Source organism: Oryctolagus cuniculus, chromosome 19, assembly GCF_051225735.1.
Source record: "Oryctolagus cuniculus isolate XC-2025 breed Fujian yellow rabbit chromosome 19, ASM5122573v1, whole genome shotgun sequence".
Classification (NCBI taxonomy): domain Eukaryota; kingdom Metazoa; phylum Chordata; class Mammalia; order Lagomorpha; family Leporidae; genus Oryctolagus; species Oryctolagus cuniculus.
The window spans coordinates 70,566,481-70,589,540 of NC_142885.1; the positions used below are offsets into that span (position 1 = coordinate 70,566,481).

Genomic DNA, 23,060 nt, shown 5'->3' on the forward strand with positions numbered 1-23,060 from the left:
ACGCAGGGGTGGGGGCCCTGCGAGTGCTGTGGAGCCAGGCGCTGAGTGGCCTGGCCGGCTCTCGCAGGGGCGGAGTATGTCGCCTGCGTCCCGGACGACAGCTCAGGCGCCGTGGCGACCGTGGTCTTCTCCACTGCTCGCGAGGATCCGCTGACCCCTGAGGCCTGCAGCGCCTTCTGCTTCTCCGCTGGCCAGGGCCTCGCTGCCCTCTCCCAGCAGGGCCAGTGCCTGTGTGGGGCGGCCCAGCCCCTCAACAGCTCCTCGGCCTGCCTGTCCTGGTGCTCCGGCCCCCATCTGGACCCCAGTCCCGCCTGCAGGGGCCCAACCCTGCTGCAGCATGTCTTCCCTGCCTCCCTGGGGGCGGTCCTGGAGGGGCCCCGTGGACCCCTGGCCTCTGGCCAGCCCGCAGCTTTCCACATCACCGCTCCCCTCCCTGTCCGCTCCACAAGCTGGGACTTTGGCGATGGCTCCCCCAAGATGGACATAGCTGGTCCTGCCGCCGCCCACCGCTTCCTGCTACCAGGGCGCTATCGTGTGACGGCCGTGCTGGCCTTGGGGGCCGGCTCGGCCCTGCTGGGGACAGAGGTGTGGATAGAGGCAGCGCCCGCCGCCCTGGAGCTCGTGTGCCCGTCCTCCGTGCGCAGTGACGAGAGCCTCATTCTCGGGCTCCAGAACCGCGGTGGCTCCGGCCTTGCGGCCACCTACAGCATCACGACCCTCGGCGCGGAGCCGGCCCGAGGTGGGTGCCCTCCCTGCTGAGCCCTTCCCCTACAGCGAGCCCGGGGGAGGGGGCGAGGCTGCTCCACAGCCCTGGACACACGCTGACGCCCTCTCCATGGCCCGCCGGCCCCCAGTGGTGCACCCGCTCTGCTCCTCGGACACTGAGGTCTTCCCTGACAACGGGCACTGCTACCGCCTGGTGGCGGAGAAGGCGCCCTGGCTGCGGGCACAGGAGCAGTGCCGGGCCTGGGCCGGGGCCGCCCTGGCCATGGTGGACAGCCCTGCCGTCCAGCACTTCCTGGTCTCCCGGGTTACCAGGTACTCACCCTCATCCCCCGTGGAGGCCATGAGCGGGGAGGGGGGTCCAGGTGTGACCGCGGAGGCCACCCCGCTGCCTACTTCTCTCCTCTCCCGGGCCCGCCCGCCCTCCTGGAGGGGGGCACCGGCACACCCCACTGCCGCAAGCGCTTCTCCTCCCTTTCTTGGTCTTCCCAGCTCTGGGCCAGGTCCCCCTCTTGTCACCCATGATGAGGTTGGTGGGATGGGGGCCAGACCCCACCTTGCTGGACGCCCATGTGCTGGGAAGGGCCGAGACTTCCGCCCAGAGCAGTGAGGCCCTGCCCCAGTGTTCCCGGTCACGGAGGGGAGGGCGGGTGCTGGAGGGTCTCCTGGGCTCTTTTTCTCAGCTTTGTACGGGGACAGAAAGCGGAACATTTGCTAAGAGGCAGAGACTCGACTGGAAGCGTTGGGGAAAGCGTCTGGTCGAGAGGCGAGCGGGCGGAGTGCCCGGGCGGACGCTGGCTCTCAGGGAGGGTCCAGGTTTTGAAGGCATTGCTCTGTTCGCTGGGTCATCCTGTTGGGGTGCCCATTGGACGGGGTTTCACATACGTACGTTGATTGGCTGAGACTCATAGAGATATAGTGAGGGTCTCCTGGAGACCCCGCCTCCTTGGGGCTCAGAGCCCCTCCCCCTGCCAGCTCTGAATCCCTGAAGGTGGGATCTCAGGCCGCAAGGTCACACGTGCAGCACAGAGGTATTAGTGGGGGGACGCCGGGGGGGCTGGAGACGGCCTTCCAGCCACGGCTGACGGCCTGCTTGTGAGGGACATTCTGCCTGCGTCTGAAGGGGCCGCAGCCCCAGCCCCCCGGCCGGCCTCACCTGGGTTGTTTGGTGGACAGTAGCAGCACTCAGAGCTGGGTGCCGGGGGCTGCAGCCCCTGTGCCCCCAGCGTGGCCTGGGCAGCCCCTCCCTCCCGCGCTCGCACCCCTGAGCAGCGCCTGTGCCATCTGCCTGCACGCCAGGAGCCGCGCGCATGGCTGCAAGGCGCTCCTAAGGGAGGATTCTGGCCGCAGGGTGGCCTGTTTGGGAGCTGATAGGAGGGTGTCTTGGCCCCCACGTGCTGCACTGGAAGGTGGGGCGCGAGAGCCCGGGTCAGGCTGGCGGCAGGGCCTGCAAGGAGTCTGTGGCGTGCTCACTGCCTGGTGGGTGGTGGGTGTTGCTGTGGGCCTACCAGCTCACGTGCCCGAGCCTCAGGTTCCTGTCTGGAAAGCAAGGACAGGGACCGGGCCCCTTGGCCACAGCGGGGCACAGAGGAGCCCCCTGAGCTCCCTGTGTTCCCTGCTGTCTGCCCTCAGGAGCCTGGACGTGTGGATTGGCTTCTCCGCTGTGGAGGGAACAGAGGCGGAGGCAGGCTCGGCCCCTCAGGGCGAGGCCTTCAGCCTGGAGAGCTGCCAGAACTGGCTGCCAGGGGAGCCGCACCCGGCCACCGCCGAGCACTGCGTGCGGCTCGGGCCCGCGGGGCAGTGCAACACGGACCTGTGCTCTGCGCCACACAGCTACGTCTGCGAGCTGCGGCCTGGAGGTGCGGGGCTGCCAGGCAGGGTCCCCGTGGGCTCGCGCTCGCCGAGGGTCTGCTCCGGGCCTGGGCAGAGGCTGCACCAGGGGGGCTGGGGTGCAGCCGCCAGCGCCTCGGACCCCAGGCGGGTCCTGCCCTGGGTCTCCCACCCCACCCCTCCGCCGTTCTCGGCCTGGGACCAGCGCCTCACTGCACGCTCACCACCTGCAGGCCCTGTGCGGGACGCTGAGAACTTGCTCGTGGGAATGCCCAGTGGGGACCTGCAGGGACTCCCAAGGCCACTGGCACCACAGAAAATCCTCCTTGTCCCCCGGGAGCCCGTGGAGGTAGGCGCCCCACCCTCCCCACGCTACCCCAGAGCTGGGGGGCCTTGCCTGCCCTTGCTGCCCTGTGTCTGGCTGTTGAGGACATCTGTGCCCGGGATACAGTGAGGAGCACAGACGACGCCAAGGTGAAGGACACCTTGTCGTGTCACCGGAAGTCTAAGCGTCTGTGAGCTGTTCTAAAAGCTGACGGGAGGCTGTGGCTCACGGGTGGCTGTGGCCGGGATTTCCCCCAGATGGCGTGAAATGAGGCCATGGTGGCCACGTGGGGGCCCTCTCTTCCTGTCCTGAGCTGCTGGGGCCTGGGGAGCCCTGCCTGGGGGGAGGGGGCCCTCAGAGCTGAGGCAGCCCCTCTGCCCCACCAGGTCATGGTGTTCCCTGGCCTGAGCCTGAGCCGTGGAGCCTTCCTCACCACCGCTGAGTTTGGCACGCAGGAGCTCAGGCAGCCCGCCCAGCTGCGGCTGCAGGTGCACCGGCCCTCGGGAGAAGGTGGGGCTCCCAGTGGCGGTGGGAGTCGGGGGCTCGGGGTGGCCTCTCTGAACTCTCTCACGTCTGCTGGCCTCCACCTCGAGGCGGCCTGAGAGCAGGTCTGCAGACTGGTCCCGGCCATCCCACTGGCCTGGTGGCAGGGGTGGGACCCAGGAGGCACGGGGGCGGAGGCGCTGCCGTGGCTGCAAGCGTCGTCCGGGTGCCGGTCTTCCTGTCCTCAGGAGCCTCAGGAAACGGCAGCGAGCCTCAGAGCGGGACCTTGGACAACAGGACGGAGCCGGCCCCCGGGTGCCCATCCGGGGCATGCAACTGCTCTGCAGCCCATGTCTGCGAATGGCCGCGCACCTCCTGCCACCCTCAGGCCTGTGCCAACAGGTCGACGTGGGGGCCCTGGCGCCCCGGGGCCACCTACACGCTGTGGAGGGAGTTCCTCTTCTCCGTGCCCGCGGGGCCTCCCGCGCAATACTCGGTGTGTGTCCCAGTCCAGGTCTCTGCCACCAGCCAGCTCCTCAGCCCCTGCCCCTCCGCTGCTCAAGGCCGGGTCTTCTCACCCGCCACGCATGCGGGTTCCCCGCACAGCCCCCGGCCGCTGCTTGCCCCCCGAGCCCCTCCCCCAGGCTGAGATGCTGTCTCCCGGCCTTTGCCCTTCTCAGCAACCTCTTGGCGCCTTCCGCAGCCTGGGCCGCCCTCCCTATGCCTCCCCTGTGCGTGGCTGTCGGTCGGCAGCGGGGTTGGGGGGGTGGGGGGGAACCCCCATGAAGCGTGGTCAGTGATGCTGAGGAGCCGGCTGGGGTCCTGCATGCAGTGGCCCCTCTAGGCCCCGACAGAGGCCGTGACCCAGCCCCACCTTGCTCTGTCCTAGGTCACCTTCAGCGGCCAGGACGTCCCCATGCTCCCTGGTGACCTCATTGGCCTGCAGCATGACGCAGGCCCAGGTGCCTTCCTGCACTGCCCCCTGGCCCCCAGCCACCCTGGCCCCGAGGCCCCGTATCTCTCCACCAACGCCTCCACCTGGCTGGCCCACCTGCCCGCCCAGCTGGAGGGAGCACCTGCCGGCCACGCCTGCACCCTGTGGCTGCTTGCGGCCACGGAACAGCTCACCCCACTGCTGGGCCTGAGGCCCAACCCTGGGCTGCAGCATCCCGGGCGTTATGAGGTCCGAGCCACTGTGGGCAACTCCGTGTCCAGGCACAACCTGTCCTGCAGCTTCAGTGTGGTGTCCCCAGTGGCCGGACTGCGTGTCGCCCACCCCGCCCTCCACGACGGCCGCCTCTACGTGCCGACCAGTGGCTCAGCCTTGGTGCTCCAGGTGGACTCTGGTGCCAATGCCACTGCCACGGCTCGCTGGCCTGGGGGCAACGTCAGCGCCCCCTTCGTGGCTGCCTGCCCCGCTGCCACGGCCGTCCTCGTGCCTGCCTGCACTCAGGAGACCAACGACACCCTCTTCTCGGTGTTGGTGCTGCCCACGCTCGGGGAGGGGGAGCACGTGGTGGAGATTGTGGCCGAGAACGGTGCCAGCCAGGCCAACCTCAGCCTGCGGGTGACCGCGGAGGAGCCCATCCGTGGCCTCCGTGCCACGCCCAGCCCCGAAGCCCGTGTCCTGCAGGGCGTCCTGGTGGTGAGTGTGGCCTGTGCCCCGACCCACTGCAGACAAGATGCAGAGGGCGGCCTGTGCTGGGACTTGGGGCAGCTGAGTCCCGGGCCGCCACCTCGTCTCTAGTGACCACAGGGTCAGCTGAGAGCCCTTCACCCGCCTCCCACGTTTCCAAAACAAGACCCCGTGCTCTGGCCCTGAGTCCAGCTGTGTTCCCGGGTATTCCCGGGTATTCCCGGCACTGGTGCCAGAGGAAGTGGGTTCTGAGTCCTGTGGCAAGCTGCCTGCTGCTGCCGCCACGTGGGGACAGGCACCTCCCCGGGCACCAGGGCTCAGGGCGTTTCTGACAGCCCTCGGCGTGACCTGTGCCGTTGTGCCCCTGGCCTCGCTGTAGGGAACCTGCTCTGTGTGCTGCCCAGGAGATATTCAGTCCTGAGCCGTCCGCCGAGGGGCTCGGGGGAGTCCTGGGATCTGGCTTTGAAGACTTGAAATGGTGCCCACTGCTGATAATGCCCACTTCACAGACGGGGAGACTGAGGTTCAGGACAGGCAGGGCATAACCAAGGCCACGTGGCTGGAGGTTGGAGACCTGACCTTGACCTGGGTTATCGATATTCCCACACCGGGTGTAGCCCATGCCCAGAGCAGACCTGGGGCACCTCCGTGCCTGCCCCATGTGGGCGTCGTGGTTCAGCCAGGTGTGCAGCCCTGCTGGAAGGCGTGTCCAGGCTGGTGTGGGCAGGGGCCATCGGCAGGCCTGTGGGTAGGCGTGTCCAGGCTAGTGTGGGCAGGGGCCGTCAGCAGGCCTGCTGGATCAGGCGGCGTCTACCCTCCCCGCTGGTTAGAGGTACAGCCCCGTGGTGGAGGCCGGCTCCGATGTGCTGTTCCGCTGGACCATTGACGACAAGCAGTCGCTGACCTTCCACAACGTGGCCTTCAACGTCATCTACCAGAGCGCCGCCGTCTTCAAGCTCTCGGTAGGCGGCCGGCGTGGGGGGGCTCGGGCCGCTCACCTCTGCCCGCTCTGCTCTGCTTTGCTTTGCCTGGAGGACCGTGCCGCGGCCGTGGGTGAGTGCAGGCAGGCGCTTGCGGCGTCTCCCGCCCACGCCCACTGACCTCTGTCTGCAGCTCACGGCCTCCAACCACGTGAGCAACGTCACCGTGAACTACAACGTCACCGTGGAGCGGATGAACAGGATGCGGGGCCTGCGGGTGTCTGTGGTGCCGGCCGTGCTGTCCCCCAACACCACGCTGGTGCTGACGGCCAGTGTGCTGGTGGACTCGGCCGTGGAGGTGGCCTTCCTGTGAGTGCTCCGCCCCCCAGCCGCTGACCTTGGCCGTGGGACCCCAAGCCGGGGGGTTGCTTCTCTGAGGCTGTCTCCTTCTCTGTCAGAGGTGCTGGGTGCAGGGGGTCCCTGGTCGGGCAGGCTGTGTGGGGCCCCCGCCTCTCCGGAGCCAGCCGACAGCCCGCCCACTGCCCTGACAGGTGGACCTTTGGGGACGGGGAGCAGGTGCTGGGCCAGTTCAAGCCTCCATACGATGAGTCCTTCCAGGTCCCAGACCCCACCGTGGCCCAGGTGCTGGTGGAGCACAACGCCACACACGTTTACACCAGTCCAGGTGAGGGGCAGGTACTCCCCAAGGGACAGCCCCGCTCACGCGTGCCAGGCCTGGCTGGGTGGCGCAGCCGCCTCCCCGGGTGGAAGAGGGCAGGGAGGGGCCCAGAGGCCCTGATCTGAGTTTGTCAGCCGGAAACCGCGCTGGTCGTCCCCGCTCTCGAGCGTTTTTGGAGACGAGAGCGGGGAAGTGACCTTTTGATCTTGCCCTTTGCTGGCCCAGGACTGGTCTTGCCCGCCTCCTCCTCCCCCTGGACACTGGGTCTGGCTGTGTCCTGCAGGAGCTCCTGGGCTGGGTGTGGGGTGTGTGGGCTGAGCCACGCGTGCACTGCGGACGGGCACCCTCTGCTTGGCACCGGGCGCCAGGCAGGGGCTCTGGTGTCCCCACAGGCGAGTACAACCTGACCGTGCTGGTGTCCAACACCTTCGAGAACCTGACGCAGCAGGTGCCGGTGAGCGTGCGCACCACGCTGCCCGCAGTGGCGGTGGGCATGAGCAGCGGTGTCTTGGTGGCTGGCCGGCCCGTCACCTTCTTTCCACACCCGCCACCCCCACCTGGTGGCATCCTGTACTCATGGGACTTCGGGGACGGCTCCGCTGTCCTGGCACAGAGCCGGCCGGCGGTTAACCACACCTATGCCTCGAGGGGCAGCTACCGCGTCTGCCTGGAGCTCAACAACACGGTGAGCAGCGTGGCGGCGTGCGCCGACGTGCTTGTCCTGGAGGAGCTGCGTGGCCTGAGCGTGCGCCTCAGCCCAGCTGTGGAGCAGGGCGCCCCCGCCCTGGTCAGCGCCACGGTGGAGGCCGGCGACAACGTCACCTGGACGTTCGACATGGGGGACGGCACGGTGTTCACGGGTCCCGAGGCCCAGGTGCAGCACGTGTACCTGCGGGCGCAGAACTACACGGTGACTGTGGGTGCGGCCAGCCCCGCGGGCCGCCTGGCGCAGTCGCTGCCCGTGCAGGTCTTCGTCCTGGAGGTGCTGCACATCGAGCCCTCCGGCTGCATCCCCGCGCAGCCTGCCGCCCAGCTGACGGCCCACGTCACCGGCGACCCCGCCTGCTACCTCTTCGACTGGACCTTCGGCGACGGCTCCTCGAACACGAGCATCCGGGGGCGGCCGACGGTGACGCACAGCTTCCCGCGGAGCGGCACGTTCCCCCTGGCGCTGGTGCTGTCGAGCCGCGTGAACAAGGCGCACTACTTCACCAGCGTCTGCGTGGAGCCCGAGCTGGGCAACGTCACCCTGCAGCCCCGGAGGCAGTGTGTGCGGCCTGGGGAGGAGGCCCGCCTGGCGGCGCACGCCTGGCCCCCGTTCCCCTACCGCTACTCCTGGGACTCGGGCGCCGAGCCTGCTGCCCCTGCCCGTGCTGGGGGCCCTGACGCGACGTTCACTTACCGAGAGCCGGGCTCCTACCTGGTGACTGTCACCGTGTCCAACAACGTGTCGGCCGCCAACGACTCGGCGCTCGTGGAGGTGCAGGCGCCCGTGGTGCTCACAGGCGTCAGGGTCAACGGCTCCCGCGCGCTGGAGCTGCAGAAGCCCTACCTGTTCTCGGCCGTGGGCCGTGGGCACCCGGCCTCCTACCTGTGGGAGCTGGGGGACGGGGCCTGGCTCGAGGGCCCGGAGGTCACCCACGCCTACAACCGCACCGGCGACTTCACCGTCAGGGTTGCCGCCTGGAACGAGGTGAGCCGCGGCGAGTCCCAGCTCAACGTCACGGTGAAGCGGCGCGTCCGGGGCCTGAGCGTCAGCGCCAGCCGCACCGCGGTGCCACTCAACAGCAGCGTGAACTTCAGCACCTCGCTGGAGGCGGGCAGCGACGTGCGCTACTCCTGGGTGCTGTGTGACCGCTGCACGCCCATCCCCGGGGGCCCCACCATCTCCTACACCTTCCGCTCGGTGGGCACCTTCAACATCATCGTCACGGCGGAGAACGAGGTGGGCGCCACGCAGGACAGCATCTTCATCTACGTGCAGCAGCTCATCGTGGGGCTGCAGGTGGTGGGCGGCGCTGGCGCCTGCTGCTTCCCCACCAACCACACGCTGCAGCTGCAGGCCACGGTGAGAGAGGGCACCAACATCTCCTACAGCTGGACTGCCCAGCGGGAGGGCGGCCCGCCCCTCACCGGCAGCGGCAAGTGCTTCTCGCTCACCGCACTCGAGCCCGGCACCTACCACGTCCAGCTGCGAGCTGCCAACATGCTAGGCAGTGCCCTGGCCAACCGCACTGTGGCCTTCGTGGAGCCCGTGGGGTGGCTGACCGTGGCCGCCTGCCCCAACCCGGCTGCCGTCAATGCGAGCGTCACCCTCAGTGCTGAGCTGGCCGGTGGCAGTGGTGTTGTTTACACATGGTCCCTGGGGGAAGAGCTGAGCTGGGAGACGCTCACGCCGTCCACAACCCATGCCTTTGCCACCTCTGGCCTGCACCTTGTCGCGGTCACTGCGGGGAATCAGCTGGGCTCGGCCAATGCCACCGTTGAGGTGGCTGTGCAGGTGCCTGTGAGCGGCCTCACCATTGAGACTGGCGGCCTGGACGGCAGCTTCGTGCCCGCTGGCTCCACCGTGCCCTTCTGGGGGCAGCTGGCCTCGGGCACCAACGTGAGCTGGTGCTGGGCTGTGCCCGGCGGCAGCAAGCGTGGCCAGTATGTCGCCGTGGGCTTCCCTGACGCCGGCACCTTCTCTGTCCAGCTCAACGCCTCCAACATGGTCAGCTGGGCCCTAGCCGTGCACAACCTCACGGTGGAGGAGCCTGTCGCGGGCCTGGTACTGTGGGCCAGCCGCGAGGTGGTGGCTCCCGGGCAGCCGGTCCACTTTCAGATCCTGCTGGCTGCCGGCTCGGCCGTCACCTTCCGCCTGCAGGTCGACGGAGCTGGCCCCGAGGTGCTTCCCGGGCCCTATTTTTCCCGCAGCTTTTCCTGGGTTGGGGACCACGTGGTGAGCGTACAGGCCGAGAACCACGTGAGCCGGGCCCAGGCGCAGGTGCGCGTCTCGGTGTTGGAGCCCGTCGGTGGGCTGCAGGTGCCCAACTGCTGTGAGCCAGGCATCCCCACAGGCGCCGAGCGGAACTTCACGGCGCGGGTGCTGCGCGGCTCCCGCGTCGCCTACGCCTGGTACTTCTCCCTGCAGAAGGTCCAGGGTGACTCGCTGGTCATCCTGGCGGGCCGCGATGTCACCTACACCCCCGTGGCCGCAGGGCTGCTGGAGGTCCACGTGCGCGCCTTCAACGAGCTGGGCGGCGTGAACCTCACGCTGGCCGTGGAGGTCCAGGACGCCATCCAGCACGTGGCGCTGCGCGGCGGCCGCTGCTTCACCAACCGCTCCGCCCGCTTCGAGGCCGCCACGCGCCCCAGCCCCCGGCGCGTGGCCTACCGCTGGGCCTTTGGGGACGGCACTCCTGTGCAGGACACGGAAGAGCCCTGGGCCGACCACCGCTACTCGCAGCCTGGGGACTACCGCGTGGAGGTGAACGCCTCCAACCTGGTGAGCTTCTTTGTGGCGCAGGCCACGGTGACCGTCCAGGTGCTGGCCTGCAGGGAGCCCGAGGTGGACGTGGCCCTGCCCCTGCAGGTCCTCATGCGGCGCTCCCAGCGCAACTACCTGGAGGCGCACGTGGACCTGCGCGACTGCGTCACCTACCAGACCGAGTACCGCTGGGAGGTGTACCGCACTGCCAGCTGCCAGCGGCTGGGCCATGGGGCTCGCGTGGCCCTGCCTGGCGTGGACGTGAGCCGGCCCCAGCTGGTGGTGCCACGGCTGGCGCTGCCCGTGGGCCACTACTGCTTTGTGTTCGTGGTGTCGTTTGGGGACACGCCACTGGCACGCAGCATCCAGGCCAACGTGACTGTGGCCCCCGAGCGCCTGGTGCCCATCATCGAGGGCGGTTCGTATCGCGTGTGGTCAGACACGCAGGACCTGGTGCTGGATGGAAGTGAGTCCTATGACCCTAACCTGGAGGAAGGTGACCAGACGCCCCTGAGCTGCCACTGGGCCTGCGTGGCCTCGACACAGGTAAGCCGTGCCGTCGGGCCACCTGCCCTACCCCTTTGTCACGTGCCCCACGTCCGGCGAGCCTGGAGGGGGCCTGGCCTCTGGCTTCTTGGGTTTGGCCCCAGCATGGGCGGGGGGACCTCTGTGGCTCTTGTCGGCCAGGCTCCGCTCCAAGGCCGCCCGGGCCCTCACCACCTCCCCGCCCTGCTTGTCATGTGCAGAGTGAGGCTGGCGGGTGCACACTGAACTTTGGGCCACGGGGGAGCAGCGTGGTCACCATCCCCCGGGAGCGCCTGGAAGCCGGCGTGGAATACACCTTCAACCTCACCGTGTGGAAGGCAGGCCGGAGGGAGGAGGCCACCAGCCAGACGGTGGGTGCTGCCCCAACGCCGTGGGGTCCTGTGTCCATGCACAGAGCTCAGCACCACCACTGCCCCCCTCTTCCCCTAAGAGGCTGTGTCCAGTCGCACCTGATTTCGACTTCAATTCTATTAGCAAAACATCGGCGTTCACGTTGCTTGTCTGGGTATCAACTCGGCTGCATGTGGAACGCACCGGCTCTGGTGTTGGCGAAAGCAGCTGTGTCCTGACAGCCGCACCCCGTCCCACCCCAGACGGCCGCTGGCCCCTGTCCCTGTGCCCTGGTCTTGTCTGCGCGCTCCCCTGCACTGTTGTACCCAGGAGGGCCAGCAGCGCCGTGCGGTGACCCCGGCCCCCTGGGCCAGGAGGGTCGGCAGTGCCGTGCGGTGACCCCAGCCCCCTGGGCCAGGAGGGTCGGCAGCGCCGTGCCGTGGCCCCGGCCCCCTGGCAGCCACTGTGGCTGCTGTCGGCTGACCTGGGCCGGGTCTGTCCCCTGCTGCACCAGGCCTTCCTCTGCTGACCTGCCTGGGAGGGCCCTACCCAGAGGGGCCTTGTGCAGAAGGGCGCGGGAGCCCGAGATGGCTCTGGAGGTCTGCGCAGCTGTGGCTCTTGCCTCCTGCAGGCCTGCGTCACCACTGTCCGGGCAGGCACCGGACGTGGAGCGGGAGCCCCGCCAGGGGCGCCGCTTTCCCGCTGGGGCGCAGCCCGGCCACGTGGGCAGAGGCGGAGGCCTGACCGGGAACCCCGCCCCCGCCAGGTGCTGATCCGCAGCGGCCGAGTGCCCATCGTGTCCTTGGAGTGCGTGTCCTGCAAGGCGCAGGCGGTTTACGAAGTGAGCCGCAGCTCCTACGTGTACCTGGAGGGCCGCTGCTACAACTGCAGCCGGGGCTCCAAGCGAGGGGTGAGTGCGGGGCGCGGCGGGGCGCGGCGGGCGGGGCCCGGCTGCGCGCTCGCGCTCAGGCGCCCGGCTGTCCCCGCAGCGCTGGGCGGCACGCACCTTCAGCAACCAGACGCTGGTGCTGGACGAGACGACCACGTCCACCGGCAGCGCGGGCATGCGGCTGGTGGTGCGGCGCGGCGCGCTGCGGGACGGCGAGGGTTACACGTTCACGCTCACGGTGCTGGGCCGCTCGGGCGAGGAGGAGGGCTGCGCCTCCCTCCGGCTCGCCCCCAACCGCCCGCCGCTCGGGGGCGCCTGCCGCCTCTTCCCGCAGGACGCCGTGCGCGCGCTCACCACCAAGGTGCACTTCGAATGCACAGGTGAGCGCGCGCCCGCGGCGGGGGGGGGGCGGGGGCGGCGCGCGGGGCTCTGGGTGACGGTGCCGCCCGCAGGGTGGCGGGACGCCGAGGACGCGGGCGCGCCGCTGGTGTACGCGCTGCTGCTGCGCCGCTGTCGCCAGGGCCACTGCGAGGAGTTCTGCGTCTACAAGGGCAGCCTGTCCGCCTACGCGGCCGTGCTGCCGCCCGGCTTCCGGCCGCACTTCCACGTGGGCCTGGCGGTGGTGGTGCAAGACCAGCTGGGCGCCGCCGTGGTCGCCCTCAACAGGTGAGCTGGCTCTGCCGGGGCGCGGGCGCGGGCCCCCGCCCGCCTGCTCACGCCCGGCCGCCGCCCCTCCAGGTCTCTGGTCATCTCCCTGCCCGAGCCGGACGGCAGCTCCCCGGGGCTCACAGCCTGGCTGCACGGCCTCACGGCCACCGTGCTGCCCGGGCTGCTGCGGCAGGCCGACCCCCAGCACGTCATCGAGTACTCGCTGGCCCTGGTCACCGTGCTGAACGAGGTCAGTGCAGCCCCCGCGCGCCGGCCTGCCGCAGCCCCCGCGTGCCCGGCGTGCACGGCCCGCTCCCCGCCCTGCGCCAGCTCCTGATGCTGTGTGCCCACTGCCCGCCCAGCACGAGCAGGCCGCGGACGGGGCCGCGGGGGCGGAGCAGGAGCAGCAGCTGCGGGCCCAGGTGCGGAAGAACATAACGGAGACCCTGGTCTCCCTGCGCGTCAACACGGTGGACGACATCCAGCAGGTTGCGGCGGCGCTGGCCCAGTGCACGGTAGGGGCGGGGCCCGGCGCGGGGGCGGGGCAAGGCGGGCTTCCCCTGCTGTGAGCCCAGCAGGGGCCCAGGGCGTGGGGGCACCCGGGTGGCAGGCAGAGGCCGCTCTGCGCCTCCCTGCTGGGCCCGCGCTGGCTCTCACCCCCGACGTGGCTCACCTCTGGCCCGGCCGCCGAGGTGCAGACCAGGGCGTTGGCGTGCCCGAGGGGCCGCAGGGCCGGCCAAGAGGCTCAGGCGGGCAGCCCTCCAGCTGGGGGTGACCTGTGCCACGTGGCTCCTGTGGCCTCGTGTGGCTGGGCCCAGCACCCGCCTTGCCTAGGGCTGAGTGAAGAGGCGTCCTGGGTGGCCGCTACTCTGCGGCTCATGGGCCCCGGGAAAACCGTGGCCACTTGGCGTGGCTCGGGGCCGGCAGAGCTCTGGGCGGGGACGCTGCGCTGGCATGAGGGGTGGCGCCTGCGGCCTGGGCGGGGACCACGCGGTGAGGGGTGGACGCGGCGCTGCTCCGCAGGTGTCGCGCAGGGAGCTGGTGTGTCGCTCCTGCCTGAAGCGGACGCTGCACAAGCTGGAGGCCATGATGCGCATCCTGCAGGCCGAGACCACCCCGGGCACCGGCACGCCCACCGCCATCGCCGACAGCATCCTCAACATCACAGGTGCGGGGCGGGGCCCTGCCTCCCCCCCCCCCCCCCCCGTGCTCCCTGCCCGCCCCTCCCCCCGCACCGGTCCTGCCCTGCCCCTCCCTGCCTCCCCTGTCCTCCCCTGCCCCCCCACCTGCCTCTCCCCCACCCCCCCACTGGTCCTGCCCTGCCCCTCCCCCATCCCCCCGCCTCCCCCACCTGCCCCCCCGCACTGGTCCTGCCCTGCCCTGCCCCTCCCTGCCTCCCCCATCCTCCCCTCCCCCCGCCTGCCTCTCCCCCACCCCGTGCTCCCCGCCCCTCCCCCCCGCACTGGTCCTGCCTTGCCTCTCTCCTGTCCTCCCTGCCTCCTTCTGTCCTCCCCTGCCCCCCCACCTGCCTCTCCCCCACCCCCCCACTGGTCCTGCCCTGCCTCTCCCCATCCTCCCTGCCTCCTTCTGGCCTCCCATGCCCCTCCCCCATCCTCCCCTGCCCCCCCGCCTGCTTCTCCCCCACCCACTGGTCCTGCACTGGCCCTGCCCCTCCCCTGTCCTCCCTGCCTCCCCCATCCTCCCCTGCCCCCCCCGCCTGCCTCTCCCCCCCCACACACTGGTCCTGCCCTGCCCCTCTCCTGTCCTTCCTGCCTCCCCCATCCTTCCCTGACTCCTACCCCCCTCACTGGTCCTGCCCTGCCTCTCCCCATCCTCCCTGCCTCCCCCATCCTCCCCTGCCCCCCCGCCTGCCTCTCCCCCCACACACACTGGTCCTGCCCTGCCTCTCCCCCCCCCGCACTGGTCCTGCCCTGCCCCTCCCCCTGCACTGGTCCTGCCCTGCCTCCCTGCCCCCCTAACCTCTGCCCGTGTCCAGGTGACCTCATCCACCTGGCCAGCTTGGACATGCAGGGCCCACAGCTCTCGGAGCTGGGGGTGGAGCCGCCCGCCGTGATGGTGGCGTCCAAAGCCTACAACCTGTCGTCGGCCCTCATGGGCATCCTCATGCGCTCCCGCGTGCTCAACGAGGAGCCGCTGACGCTGGCGGGCGAGGAGATCGTGGCGCAGGGCAAGCGCTCGGACCCGCGGAGCCTGCTGTGCTACGGCAACGCCTCGGGCCCCGGCTGCCACTTCTCCATCCCCGAGGCCTTCAGCGGGGCCCTGGCGCCGCTCGGCGACGTGGTGCAGCTCATGTTCCTGGTGGACTCCAACCCCTTCCCGTTCGGCTACATCAGCAACTACACCGTGTCCACCAAAGTCGCGTCCATGGCCTTCCAGACCCAGGCCGGCACACACATCCCCATCGAGCGGCTGGCCTCAGAGCGCGCCATCACCGTGAAAGTGCCCAACAACTCGGACCAGGCCTCCTGGGGCCCCCGCGCACCCGCGGGCTCCGCCATCGTCCCGCCCCGGGCCTCGGTCAGCGCCGTGGTCACCCTGGACAGCACCAACCCCGAGGCGGGCCTGCACCTGCAGCTCACGTACACGGTGCTGAACGGTGGGTGCCGCGCGGGGGCCGCGGTGGGCCTCCCCTCCCCCGCCTCGCCCCGGGGAAGCGTGTGTCCTCGCAGAAGCTGCCGCCCGTGTCCTGGGACCCTGGGGGGCCCCTGCTCCCGCGATGTCCTGGGCCCTGTGGCGGGGAGGGGTGGCCTGCAAGGGGGCTGACGCGGCCCCGCCCTCCCAGGCCGCTACCTGGCGGAGGAGCCAGAGCCGTACCTGGCCGCTTACCTGCACTCGGCGCCCCTGCCCCACGAGCACAACTGCTCGGCCAGCAGGAGGATCAGCCCGGAGCTGCTGCAGGGCGCGGACCACAGGCCCTACACCTTCTTCATCGCCCCCGGGTGAGCGCCTCGGGCCGGGGCGGCGGGCAGCGGCAGGGGTGCCTGGCGCGTGAGGCCGGGGCTGCCGGGGTCGGGCCGTGACGCCCCCGTCCCGGCCCAGGACCGGAGCGCCCAGCGGGAGCTACTACCTGAACCTGACCAGTCACTTCCACTGGTCCGCGCTGGAGGTGTCCGTGGGCCTCTACACGTCCCTGTGCCAGTACTTCAGTGAGGAGGACATGGCGTGGAAGACGGAGGGGCTCGTGCCGCTGGAGGAGACCTCGCCCAGCCAGGCCGTGTGCCTCACCCGCCACCTCACCGCCTTCGGCGCCAGCCTCTTCGTGCCCCCCAGCCACGTGCACTTCACCTTCCCGGTGGGTCGCCCTGTTCCACGGCCCCGCCCCGCGGTGGAGGGGAGAGCTGTCCTGGGTGCTGTTCCGGTGGGGGGGGGGTGAGGACCCGACGGGCCTGTCCTCCCAGGAGCTGGCCGTGGGCGTGAACTACGTCATCGTGCTGACCTGCGCCGTGTGCCTGGTGGCCTACGCCGTCATGGCTGTGATCCTGCACAAGCTGGACCAGCTGGACGTCAGCCGGGTCCGCGTCATCCCCTTCTGCGGGAAGAGGGGCCGCTTCAAGTATGAGATTCTGGTCAAGACCGGCTGGGGCAGGGGCTCAGGTGAGAGCGGCCCCCACCCCGTGCTGTCTGGCCACGCCCCTGAGCAGGGAAACCAGTGGGCCCAGCCAGCGCTGAGAGGCGGCGGCTGCACGCCCCTCCCTCACTCCTGAGAGGGCATGAAGCCGTCAGCACAGGCGCCCTGGCTCCCAGAGCAGACGGACCCACCGCCCCGGCTGCACCAGCCCTGCCACAGCGGGCTTGACCGGCACGTGGGCCACGTGGGCAGGCTGTTCTGAGAGCTGAGGTTTGCCCAAGGCACCCACGTCTCCCACGTGCCGTGTGCCATGTCTCCCATGTGCTGGTGTGCCATGTGGCCCATGTGCCGTGTGCCATGTCTCCCATGTGCCAGTGTGCCATGTGGCCCATGTGCTGGTGTGCCACGTCTCCCATGTGCCGTGTGCCATGTCTCCCATGTGCCAGTGTGCCATGTGGCCCATGTGCTGGTGTGCCACGTCTCCCATGTGCCGTGTGCCATGTCTCCCATGTGCCAGTGTGCCATGTGGCCCATGTGCTGGTGTGCCATTGACCCGTGTGCCACGTCTCCCATGTGCCGTGTGCCATGTGGCCCATGTGCCGGTGTGCCATTGACCCGTGTGCCACGTCTCCCAGGTGCCGTGTGCCATGTGACCCGTGTGCTGGTGTGCCACATCTCCCAGGTGCCGTGTGCCATGTGGGCTGTGTGCCATGTGGCCCGTGTGCCTGGGCTCTGTGCTCGGCGCGCTCCCACTTGCAGCGTCCTGTAGCTGACGGAGGGAGTAGTTGTGTCCCTGCCTCCCATGTGGGCAGCCTGGGCGGAGTCCCCTGGGGCCCAGGCCTGGCCCTCGTGAGCACCTGGGGAGTGACCCTCGTGATGGGAGCTTTTCACCTCTTTCAAGTTTATTTCCAAACACTGAAAGTCAGCTAGCGTTGCTTACCAGTACCCAGGGACGTGCGCCAGTGTGGGGAATGCCGACTCAGCCGTGCGCGAGTGGGAGTGGGGGCGCCGACTCAGCCGTGTGCCTGTGGGGCCTGTGTGGAGTGGGGGCGCCGGGCCTTCCCCTGGTTTCCCCTGCTGACACCTGTGGGCTTCTCCCAAGGAGAGGCGGCCACACAGCCGCACCCCACCCGGCGGGAGCGCTCTGGCGGCGGTGCCTGGCAAGCCCGCCTCTGGGGCGCACAGCTCTGGTCAGCGCCCCGCTCCTGGGATGGAGCCCGTCACAGGGGCTGCTGCACGCGGTGGCGCCCAGCGCTGGCCAAGCAGACCGCCTGACCTTGGTGAGTGAGGGCTCACAGCCGGCGTCCCCCAGGCACCACGGCCCACGTGGGCATCATGCTGTACGGGGCGGACAGCCGGAGCGGCCACCGGCACCTGGACGGGGACAGAGCCTTCCACCGCAACAGCCTGGACATCTTCCAGATCGCCACGCCGCACAGCCTGGGCAGCGTCTGGAAAATCCGCGTGTGGCATGACAACAAAGGTGCGTGCCGGGGGCCCCCGCGGGCCCGCCGCGGCCCGACCTGGGCCCTGACCTCGGCCCTCGCCCCTGCAGGGCTCAGCCCCGCCTGGTTCCTGCAACATGTCATCGTCCGGGACCTGCAGAGCGCCCGCAGCACCGTCTTCCTGGTCAACGACTGGCTGTCGGTGGAGGCGGAGGCCAACGGGGGCCTGGTGGAGAAGGAGGTGTTGGCGGCGAGTAAGGCCCGGCCGGCCGGCGGGCGGGGCGGGTAGGGGCGGCGCGCCCCTGCTGCAGCCACGCCTCTCCCCAGGTGACGCGGCCCTGTGGCAGTTCCGGCGCCTCCTGGTGGCCGAGCTGCAGCGTGGGTTCTTCGACAAGCACATCTGGCTGTCCATCTGGGACCGGCCGCCCCGCAGCCGCTTCACCCGTGTGCAGAGGGCCACCTGCTGCGCCCTCCTGGTCTGCCTGTTCCTGGGGGCCAACGCCGTGTGGTACGGGGCCGTGGGGGACACTGCCCACAGGTGGGTGCCTGTGGGGGCAGGGTGACTCCCCTCTGCCCAGCCCGGCTCCTCCCGCCCCTCCCGGCCTACCCTGGCCCGGGTCTCTTTCCTGCCGTCCAGCACAGGGCCTGTGTCCAGGGTGGTGCCGCTGAGCGTCGGCACGGTTGCCGTCGGCCTGGTCTCCAGCGTCATCGTGTACCCCGTGTACCTGCTCGTCCTCTTCCTCTTCCGCATGTCCCGGAGCAAGGTGGGCGGGGCTGGGGCCGCTCCCCCTCGGGGGCTGCGCTGCCCGCCCCCCGTGGCGTCAGGCGTGGGCTGGACAGACCCAACCCGGGAGGAGGGGCCCACGGCGCTCGCTGGGGGAGGCGGGGACAGGATCGGGGTGGTCGCCATGTCAGGACGGTGGGCAGGAGGCCCGGGCCCCAGCAGGTGTGGCGGTGAAGAGGTTGGATCCGTGACCCGAGGAGCCGCCAGCCCGGGAGGCCGGGGAGGCCGGGTGCAGGTGCAGGGGCCCAAGCACTTTCCCAAGCCATAGCGGAGAGCTGGATGGGAAGAGGAGCAGCCGGGACTCGAACCAGCGCCCATGTGGGACGCCAGCCCTGCAGGCGGCAGCTGTACCCGCTATGCCACAGCAGGAGCCTGCTTAACTTTAATCAAACCAAAAACACGTTTAGTTACACCAGCCACGTCTCCAGTGCTCAGTGCCACCACGTGGGTAGGAGCTGCCGTAATGGACAGGGCAGACAAAAAACACATCTGGCCAATCTAGAACATTCTCTCAGCACGGGCGTGGGCTCCTCGTTCCTCTGCCGCCCGCCGGCTGAGCGCCTGCCCTGTCCTGCAGGTGGCTGGGGGCCCAGGCCTCACGGCGACCAGCCAGCCGGTGCTGGAAGTGGACAGCTGTCTGGACTCGTCCGTGCTGGACAGTGCCCTGCTCACACTCGCCGGTCTGCGGGCTGAGGTGCGGGCCGGGCCAGGGCCAGGAACGGGCTGGGGCTGGAGGGGCGGCTGCCTGGGCCAGCCAGACTTGGAAGCGCTCTCTGCTCTTGCACAGGCCTTTGCCGGACAAATGAAAAGTGACTCGTTTCTGGATGACGCGAGCAGGTGGCGTTCCCTGGAGGAGCCGTGAGCCCTGGGGGAGCTGCTGGGGAGTCGTGTGGGGGTGTCGTGGGCCTGCCCAGCCCCCCGGCTGACCGTGCGTGTCACCTGCAGCCTGGGGTGCTGGCCATCCAGCGAGGGGACCTTCAGTTGGCCAGACCTGCTGAGTGACTCATCCATCGTGGGCAGCACCCTGCAGCGGTTGGCAAGGGCGCGCCCCGGCCGTGTGCCGGGCCCCGAGGAGGACGGCGTGTCCCTGGTCAGCCCCTGCTCCCCCGCCAAGTACCTGTCGGCAGCAGGTGAGTGGGGGCGGCGAGAGGGGAGGCCCAGAGCCGGGCCTGCCTCACGTGTCCTATCCCCTCTAGACGGAGAGCTGGTGGGGCAGGTGCTGGCCGCAGGGGGCAGCCTGACCCCCGCCCAGGACACACGGCTGGACACCGACCTGCTCGCTGGCTTGTAAGTGTGTGGCTCCGGGGGCCTTGGAGGGAGGGGCAGCAGGGAGCCTGGGGCAGGGCCTCACCCAGCGCTCTGGAACCTGCCCTGGGGGAGGCGGCCAGGGCATGGGGGCCCGAGGGCCGTAGGAGGCAGGGGGCATCACACCTCTTCTCAGAGCAGCGGGAGGTCGTGGGCAGGCTGGCTCTTACGCCGTTGTGGTGATTTCGCGGTTTTTTTTTTAAAGATTTATTTATTGAAGGTCAGAGTTACACAGAGAAGGAGGGGGAGAGAGGAGAGAGAGAGGAGAGAGAGAGGGGAGAGAGGGAGAGAGGGAGAGGGCTTCTGTCCGATGGTTCACTCCCCAATTGGCCGCAACAGCCAGAGCTGTGCTGATCTGAAGCCAGGAGCCAGGAGCTTCTTCCAGGTCTCCCACGTGGGTGCAGGGACCCAAGCACTTGGCCATCTTCTACTGCTTTCCCAGGCCACAGCAGAGAGCTGGATCGGAAGTGGAGCAGCCCGGTCTTGAACCGGTGCCCACCTGCTACACCACAGTGCCAGCCCCATGCACTTTTAAGAGTTTCCCAGTTTTTTTGAGGGGCTGTTTTCCAATTGAGTAGCAGATTTGTATACAATTACCTTTTTTTTTTTTTTTCCCTGAAATAAAAGGTTTCTTTGGGAAAAACATATAAATAATATGGGAGAATGTCTCTGGGTAATTTGTAAATATTGCATCATGTTATGTAAGGGACTGGAATGTCCATGAATTTTGGTACCTGCTGGTTGTCTTGGATGCAATCCCCCAGATACTGAGGCACTGCTACACAATTACCTTTTTTGTTAAAGATTTGTTTTATCTCTTTGAAAGGCAGAGTTGTGGGTGGGGGAGGGACAGAGGTCTTCCATCTACTGGCTCAATCCCCAAATGGCCATAATGGCCAGGACTGGGCCAGGCCAAAGTCAGGAGCCAGGCACTCCATGCGGGCGGCAGGGCCCCAGGAGCTCTGGGCCGTGTTCTGGTCCCGCAGGTGCATGGGCGGGAGCTGCTAGGACTTGACCTGGCGCTCCAGTGTGGGTTGGCGGCGTCACGGGCAGCAGCCTCCCCCACTGCACAGACCCTGGACGCCAGGCCTCTTCTCGAAGAAGCTGCCCCCAGCTCACATGCAGATCCACCCCCTGCGAGTCCCTGTGGCCCTCCGCGCTCTGCCGGAAACCTCGCGCTCGGGGTGGCCGTGGCGGCTCAGGCCCAGTGAGTGGCTGCCCAAGACACCAGGAGGGGTCACTGTGACCGTCTGCATCGTCTCTCCCAGGGGCTTGCAAGGTCCCCGTCGCTCAGAGCTGGTGCTGCTCCTGGCTGCAGCTGCTGCCGCCCGGGTCCCCACCTGCTCTTCTGTCCCCGCCTCCTGTGTCTGTCCCCGCCTCCTGTGTCTGTCCCCGCCTCCTGTGTCCCCACCTCCTGTGTCCCCGCCCATGTCCCCGCCTCCTGTGTCTGTCCCCGCCTCCTGTGTCCCCACCCAGGTCCCTACCTGCTCTTCTGTCCCCGCCCATGTCCCCACCTGCTCTTCTGTCCCCGCCTCCTGTCTGTCTCCGCCTCCTGTGTCTGTCCCCGCCTCCTGTGTCCCCGCCCATGTCCCCCCTGCTGTGTCTGTCCCCACCTCCTGTGTCCCCGCCCGTGTCCCCACCTGCTCTTCTGTCCCCACCTCCTGTGTCCCCGCCTCCTGTGTCTGTCCCCGCCCAGGTCCCCACCTGCTCTTCTGTCCCCGCCTCCTGTCTGTCCCCGCCTCCTCTGTCCCCGCCCGTGTCCCCACCTGCTCTGTCCCCTCCTCCTGTCTGTCCCCGCCCGTGTCCCTACCTGCTCTTCTGTCCCCGCCTCCTGTGTCTGTCCCCGCCTCCTGTGTCCCTACCTGCTCTTCTGTCCCCGCCTCCTGTGTCTGTCCCCGCCTCCTGTGTCTGTCCCCACCTCCTGGGTCCCCGCCCATGTCCCCACCTGCTCTCTGTCCCCGCCTACTCCAGCCACATCATCCTCCTGCCTGGACCGTCCCTGGCCTCCCCTGCAGGTGCCCCCTCAGGAGGCAGTCTGTCCGTCTGTCTGTCCGTCTGTCTGTCCATCTTTGCTCTCTCGCTGCTGAGTCCGGTGGGAAGCCGGCCTCAGCTCTGGTGCTGGGTTTGCCGCAGTGTAGACAGCTCAGAAAGACCAGGGGCCCCAGCAAGGAGTGAGTGCATCCAGCTGTGTGGTGTAGACACACGGGGGTGGGGGTCCTGACAGGAATGCTCACTGTGCCGGTCAGCCACTTTTACACCCAGAAAAGTCCGTTTGGAGGAAGGAAGTCCCGCCCACTCATCCACTGATTCCCCCTCCCGCCTCGGCAGACAGCCGGCAGTGCCCGCCAGCCGGCGGCTCCCCCGGGAGCCAGGCCACGGCACACGGCCTCCGTGTGGACCGTCCGCAGGTGGGGAGGCGGCAAGGCCGGGCCGGGGGGCCCACGGGAAGCGAACTGAGCCCTGGCTGTGCCGCAGGTCTGCCGCCGAGAAGACGGAGGCGCTGCCGCTGCAGAGGCTGGAGAAGCGGCCGCCCAGCCCGGACGCGGCCCGGGAACAGCGCCCGGCGGCTCCGCTCCCCGGGGCAGGTGCGCGGGGGTGCTGGGCGCCTTCCTCGCCCTTGCCTGTGGCTCGCCCGCCAGTCACGTCTCTGCTTCTCCAGGCCTGAGCCCGGGTCTGCGGAGGCGACTGCTGCCGGCCTGGTGCGCACCCCTGGCCCACGGGCTCAGCCTGCTCCTGGTGGCCGTGGCCGTGGGCGTCTCGGGGTGGCTCGGTGCCGGCTTCCCCCCGAGCGTCAGCGTCATGTGGCTCCTGTCCAGCAGCTCCAGCTTCCTGGCCTCGTTCCTCGGCTGGGAGCCGCTCAAGGTGAGCCGGCCACCGGGGCTGCCGGGGCGGGGCCGCGGCCTCTGGCGCCTGCTGGCCGCTCTGACGCCGCCCCCGCCCCCAGGTCCTGCTGGAAGCCCTGTACTTCTCGCTGGTGGCCAAGCGGCTGCACCCCGACGAGGACGACAGCCTGGTGGAGAGCCCGGCCGTGACGCCCGTGAGCGAGCGCGTGCCCCGCGTGCGCCCTCCCCACGGCTTCGCGCTCTTCCTGGCCAAAGAGGAAGCCCGCAAGGTCAAGAGGCTGCACGGCATGCTGCGGGTGAGCGCCCCGCCCCCAGCCTCTGTGCCGAGCTCCGCCCCGCCCGAGCCTGCCCAGCTGCTGCCTTGTCTCCCTCAGTGGCCTGTGTCTGCCCAAGGTGGGGGCAGCGCCGGGTGCCGTGGCCGGGTGGGGCTGACCGCAGGGCCCCGTCCCCAGAGCCTCCTGGTGTACATGCTGTTCCTGCTGGTGACACTGCTGGCCAACTACGGCGACGCCTCCGCCCACGGCCACGCCTACCGCCTGCAGAGCGCCATCAAGCAGGAGCTGGACAGCGGGGCCTTCCTGGCCATCGGCCGGTAGGGACGGGCTGGGGGCCCACC

General features: G+C 69.3%; 1 protein-coding gene and 1 long non-coding RNA gene across 6 annotated transcripts in view; both read left to right on the top strand.

The window, feature by feature from the left end:
• PKD1 (polycystin 1, transient receptor potential channel interacting) overlaps window positions 1-23,060 on the top strand; it is a 44,713-nt gene that overhangs the window by 18,537 nt on the left and 3,116 nt on the right. Inside the window, exons 5-38 of one of the 5 annotated variants that reach the window (XM_089321852.1) lie at window positions 68-739; window positions 855-1,038; window positions 2,356-2,582; window positions 2,787-2,902; window positions 3,265-3,388; window positions 3,610-3,857; window positions 4,251-5,006; window positions 5,828-5,959; window positions 6,111-6,286; window positions 6,469-6,602; window positions 6,989-10,611; window positions 10,812-10,961; window positions 11,708-11,851; window positions 11,931-12,210; window positions 12,283-12,496; window positions 12,569-12,728; window positions 12,841-12,993; window positions 13,502-13,646; window positions 14,475-15,095; window positions 15,282-15,438; window positions 15,539-15,791; window positions 15,898-16,093; window positions 17,380-17,550; window positions 17,623-17,766; window positions 17,840-18,050; window positions 18,150-18,276; window positions 18,874-18,990; window positions 19,084-19,133; window positions 19,242-19,426; window positions 19,493-19,583; window positions 22,077-22,186; window positions 22,261-22,463; window positions 22,546-22,740; window positions 22,819-23,036. In XM_089321852.1, coding sequence (XP_089177978.1) covers window positions 68-739; window positions 855-1,038; window positions 2,356-2,582; window positions 2,787-2,902; window positions 3,265-3,388; window positions 3,610-3,857; window positions 4,251-5,006; window positions 5,828-5,959; window positions 6,111-6,286; window positions 6,469-6,602; window positions 6,989-10,611; window positions 10,812-10,961; window positions 11,708-11,851; window positions 11,931-12,210; window positions 12,283-12,496; window positions 12,569-12,728; window positions 12,841-12,993; window positions 13,502-13,646; window positions 14,475-15,095; window positions 15,282-15,438; window positions 15,539-15,791; window positions 15,898-16,093; window positions 17,380-17,550; window positions 17,623-17,766; window positions 17,840-18,050; window positions 18,150-18,276; window positions 18,874-18,990; window positions 19,084-19,133; window positions 19,242-19,426; window positions 19,493-19,583; window positions 22,077-22,186; window positions 22,261-22,463; window positions 22,546-22,740; window positions 22,819-23,036 — 10,687 coding nt within the window. The other 4 variants (XM_051839518.3, XM_089321853.1, XM_089321851.1 and 1 more) reach the window with 4 other exon arrangements.
• On the top strand, window positions 21,138-21,532 carry LOC149120659 (uncharacterized). The gene is made up of 2 exons (XR_016226325.1): window positions 21,138-21,233; window positions 21,298-21,532. It is a non-coding gene; the product is annotated as an uncharacterized LOC149120659 (long non-coding RNA).